This window comes from Penaeus vannamei, chromosome 27, assembly GCF_042767895.1.
Source record: "Penaeus vannamei isolate JL-2024 chromosome 27, ASM4276789v1, whole genome shotgun sequence".
Lineage (NCBI taxonomy): Eukaryota > Metazoa > Arthropoda > Malacostraca > Decapoda > Penaeidae > Penaeus > Penaeus vannamei.
The window spans coordinates 24,641,328-24,646,327 of NC_091575.1; the positions used below are offsets into that span (position 1 = coordinate 24,641,328).

At 35.0% G+C, this 5,000-nt stretch overlaps 1 protein-coding gene across 4 annotated transcripts in view; it reads left to right on the top strand.

Annotated features, from left to right (window-relative positions):
- LOC113814917 (aspartate dehydrogenase domain-containing protein) overlaps positions 1-2,400 on the top strand; it is a 16,871-nt gene extending 14,471 nt beyond the window's left edge. For all 4 annotated transcript variants that reach the window (XM_027366990.2, XM_070141048.1, XM_070141047.1 and 1 more), the window contains exons 4-7: positions 572-656; positions 889-1,068; positions 1,602-1,831; positions 2,125-2,400. In XM_027366990.2, coding sequence (XP_027222791.1) covers positions 572-656; positions 889-1,068; positions 1,602-1,831; positions 2,125-2,314 — 685 coding nt within the window. In that variant the 3' untranslated portion in view covers positions 2,315-2,400. The remainder of the gene's footprint in view (positions 1-571; positions 657-888; positions 1,069-1,601; positions 1,832-2,124) is intronic.
- The last annotated feature ends 2,600 nt before the right edge of the window (positions 2,401-5,000 follow it).

The following is a 5,000-nucleotide window of genomic DNA, read 5'->3' on the forward strand; positions in this document are numbered from 1 at the left end:
GTGATAGGAAGACAGGAAGAAAAAAAGGTAGTAATGGAGAATTAAATAAAGGAAGAGAAAAAGAGTGTGGGGCTGAGGAGCAGAAAAGGAGATAGGAAGGTCGATGGAGAAATGGAAAGCTAAAAGAGAAAGAGAAAAAGGAGGTGGAAGTAGAGAAATGGATAAATTGACATGGATGGAAAAAAAGGAAGAGGGAGAGGATGATGATGGATAGAAGAGTGATGAGGTGGAATGAAGAGGAAGAGGAAGAGGTAGGTAGATAGTAAAGGGAAAAAGAAGGGAGGAATGGAAACCACAATGAAAGAGGAGGGAAAGAACAAGAAGAGAGAAGAAGAGAAATAGGTACGAAAAATATAGAAAAAGGTAGAGGAGAGGGAGAGAAAGATGAAGAAAAGAAAAGAAAAAAAATAGGGGTTGGCATGGAAAGGAACAATTAAGGAATTAGTGGGGAATGGAAAAATTGAATATTGCAAACATTTTAGTTGGAAATAGGTAGAAAAAAGAGATTAGCTATTGAATACCTTATTATGCAGTCAACATTAATACTAAAATCATCATTTTATATTCCCAGGTACATCTGTGAAAACTTGGAAAACTGTAGTCAATTTTCTCCAGACTTGATTGTGGAAGTATCACACCCAATTATATCAGAAAAGGTTAGACTTAAAGTGATATTAAAACTGTAGTTATGCAGTTTAATACCATTTAGATTGTTTGCAAATTCCCTTTTATAGTACTTTATAATAGTAATATTCAGTTTTCAAAAACTTCTTTGACAGTTGGCAGTTAAATGCAAAATTGCATTAGTTTGACAGTGTATCAGAAAATGGTTCTAATTAAATTTATAAATATAGAGGTCATTACAAACTAACATCAATTTTCTTGCAGTATGGACCAATGTTCTTGAATACTGCAGACTATTTAGTCGGGTCACCCACAGCTCTAGCTTCACAACCCGTTGAAGATGCACTGCGGGCTGCGGCAACCTCCCATGGGCTCTATGTTCCAGCTGGAGCTTTTTGGGGTGCAGAAGATATACTCAAGATGGCTGATAGAGGGACACTGAAGGTTTATATCTTTTTACTTTTTGGCGGGAATCATACACTTCCTTGTGCTTCAGAATTATTCACTTTTTAAGGTCATGCAAATTGTAGAAATTTTAGATGTTTTTTTCTTGTCTATGAATTATTAAATTTTCAAGGTCATGCATATTATGGGAATTGTACATGTTTCCTTGTTTAAGAATAGTCACTTTTTAAGGTCATACAAATTATAATTTCTTTAAATAAATAAAAGAGTGAAGGATCCAAGCAAATTGCAATGAATGTGGTATTGAAATTAGAGAGGGATGTTATATTCATTCTCATGCAAATCTAACATTTACATGAGATAATGATATTGATCATGACATTATATAAAGAAATGTTTTAGGTATTTATATATAACCTAAACTCATATTGATGCAAATAGTTAAAAGTCATTAAACATCACTACAAAATCTTCTTGTAATAAAATGCTCTTTCCTCTTGCCAAGAAAAGCTAAATGTAAAGTGCAATATCTTCCATGCAAAGATTGCATTATAGAAACTGTTTCCTTACAGGGACTAAAAGTTACCATGAAGAAGCATCCAAGTTGCTTCAAGTTTGAAGGGGAACTCAAAGCAAAAAATGAGCAAATTTGTGGCTCTGAAGCAGTAACTCTCTATGATGGACCTGTACGAGGCCTTTGTCCCCTTGCACCCAATAATGTTAACACTATGGCAGCTGCGGCAATGGCAGGACATAATCTGGGCTTTGATGTTGTGCAAGGTTGTCTAGTATCTGATCCAAAGTGAGTATTGTGCAATCCTTTCTTTATTTTTTTTGTTACTACTACTGCAGTGATTGTTCAGGCTGTTATTAACAACTTTACCATTTATCATTTGATACTCCTATAGTGTAAATTATTTTGGCATGCTTATATGCATCATGTATATGCCTTTAATGTACACATGCTTTGGAGAGAACTAACTTCAACTTTTCATTTGATAATACTTAAATCTGAGAAATAATATAAATGAATAAAGTGGACTGAGTAATATTTGTTTTCTGTTATCATCTTGGTAATGAAAATCCTTTTATCAGGCTCACAGACTGGCACATAGTAGAAGTCGAAGTTACAGGACCACAAATAGCAGGAAGGAATTTCACTGTGAAAACCACCCGTAATAACCCAGCTGACCCAGGAGCTGTTACTGGTAGTGCAACTTACGGCTCCTTCCTCTCTTCTGTGGTGCGGGCTGGTGGTCGAGGACCCGGGGTCCACCTCTGTTAATTTGGAAAAAATTACAGCCAAGCCCTTGCTAAAAGTATTTTTTGTTTCTCATTGTTATGGTGTTTGAATTACAGTGATTGAATGTTGTGTGTGGTTTTATTGCCATTAACTTTGTTTTTTGTTATTATTGCTGCATCTTTGGGAAATGTGTCTTCCTGAAGTCATAAGACTTTTCTTTCAGTGTGATACATTATGACTATTGGTATATCTATTGATGTTTATTCAATATGATAATTTTGAAAATAAATTTGTTATAAGTAAAACATGATTCCTTGCAGCTTTTATCTGAAATGCTAGTATGTTAATTTCCTTAATGTAAAAATTAGTGAATAATAACTAATTTGTAATGTGTTTAACAGTGTCTCAGCTGAGGGCCTAATTTTGTATGCTGCACATTTTACTTCTTTCACATTAAAATTATATTATATAACAATTTACAATCTTTGTAATTCCTACATGAAGATTATTTTCTAAAAGGCATGACATCTTCAGTTCTAAAAAATGCAAATGTTAACCAGATAATATTCAAATGTATTAAAATAATGTGAAAGGTTTCCACTAGAAATATTGTATTAAGAGTTTTATTTATTGAAAATTTTCAGCTGCTTTAACATCTAAGGTCATTAGCGGCGTATACAAAATACAGCAATAGGGTAAGGCTTGAGGGCAAAGGCCCCAGGTAAGGATAGGTTATACAGCTTTATGACAACGTATTGCAGCAAAAAGATAAAGAATGAGTTAATAATTAGGACAAAATAAGTTAGATGTCAAAGGTTGCAGAGAACTGTAGGTTAGTATGGTAGTGAAAACGGTAAGAGGGAATGGAGTACGAAGGCCAATCAGGACTGACACAAAGCCAGCCTCTCATCCATTTAGCACGGCTCCCACACTTTAGGATGTGGACAGAACAAGGGGAAGAAGAGAAGGAAAAAGAAAGGTGGAGAAGAAAAGAACACACTAAATGAGTTGGGGGGGGGGGGGGAGCTGAGGTCTAAGGAAGGGGTGATCTCCCACATTGGGCCCCAGTCTCTGTCTGCTAAGCCTCTCCGTGGCAACAACAGACATGGGATTAGGGGGGTATATTAAGAATTCTATTTACTCTCCTGTAATCTAAATAGTATGCCATCATCTAATCTTGATTTATCACTTCTCAAAAATAATGAAACTACTTTAATAATAATATGTAGAGAGATATAGAGATATTCACAAATTTATATTCCTAAAATACACAAATTACAACACTTTCTCATACATGGTTTAGTATTCAGTGATTACTTCTCCTGAAGTTACTACTCAAAGTGTCCTCCAGCATTTTCCTTATATTTCTTAAATAAACAGGTGCATTTTCAGCAGAGTTCTTACTAATCTGGGCAGGAAATTTGGGTGTAACTTGACAGAACTTACTTTCAAGTTTATCAGTGGTGTGATCTTTACTCTGATACACTTCTTCCTTTGTACACCCCCATGATAAAAATAATTACATGGGGTTAGGTCTGGAACTTCATAGAGGCCATTCTGTAGGCCCCTAACATCCAGATAAGTACTCACTGAGCTAATCCCCAACAACAAGGCCAAATGTGGGGGAGCAACATCTTGCTTAAACAGCAGCTCATATGCCTATTCTCATGTAGAAACAGTGACCACATGAAAATTTATAACACTTGTAAGTAATATCTAATTTTCATTGTGTCCTGAACTGTGAATACCAAAAAAACACTGAAAATTAACATAATATACTCTTAATATCTGTCCTTATAATGAAAGATGGGTTTAGCAAATAAGCTCATTTTCATTATTCTATCTTTAGACTTCATCCAACTTTACAATGCACATTAGGAGACTTTGATGAGGCCGATAGTGGCAGAATAAATATAGAAATAAAGAAGTATTATCCAATTAAACAACCTGTGAAATACTACCCTTTTCTACTATAACAATGAACCTGTCCAAGATCCTTCTCCAAAAGTCTTCATAATCATGTCATTATCCCAGGCATATAGACGCCCCTTAAACTGTGCAAGGATCGAGAAAGTATGCACCCATGACAGACAGCTGGAAAGTGCAAGTACAAAGAGACAAGCATACCAAGAATAGTATAATACATGATGACTTTGCAAAACCACTAAGGATTCTTCATTAAACAAAACAAAAACTGAAATGGATTTCTCTTCATTTATGGATTAATCATGTCTCATCCACAGTGCCATGGCCTTAAATATTCTGGCAGATTTACATGATGGAGACCTAATGAAGAGCAATAACATAGCAAAGCATGGCTACTTGAGAAGGGATCACCATTGAAGATCAAAACTGCCAGATTACAACAAGTTAAACTATTACAAGATCTCTCAAGGAGGAAGATTAGAATGCCAACTCACTTGCATGTAAAGTTGTAGTTAAGAACATACAAAATGTCTACCAAAGTTTGGTTTGATGTTATGCTGTGATCCTGAATTATGTACAGTATATACTGTATATCTCTAACATCAGTCTCTGAGGATAAAATTATATTTGTGTTTCCATCATGTACGAAATGGTATCCGCTCTGTTTAGTGCAACTTAATATATTTGGACAGCTTTGAAAAAGAAAGAAAAAGAGAAAAAAGAAAGATAAAGAAAATGATGAAGAAAGAAAATACAGTGTACCATTCACAAATGCTGCCAGAATGTATGACATCTTTGATGA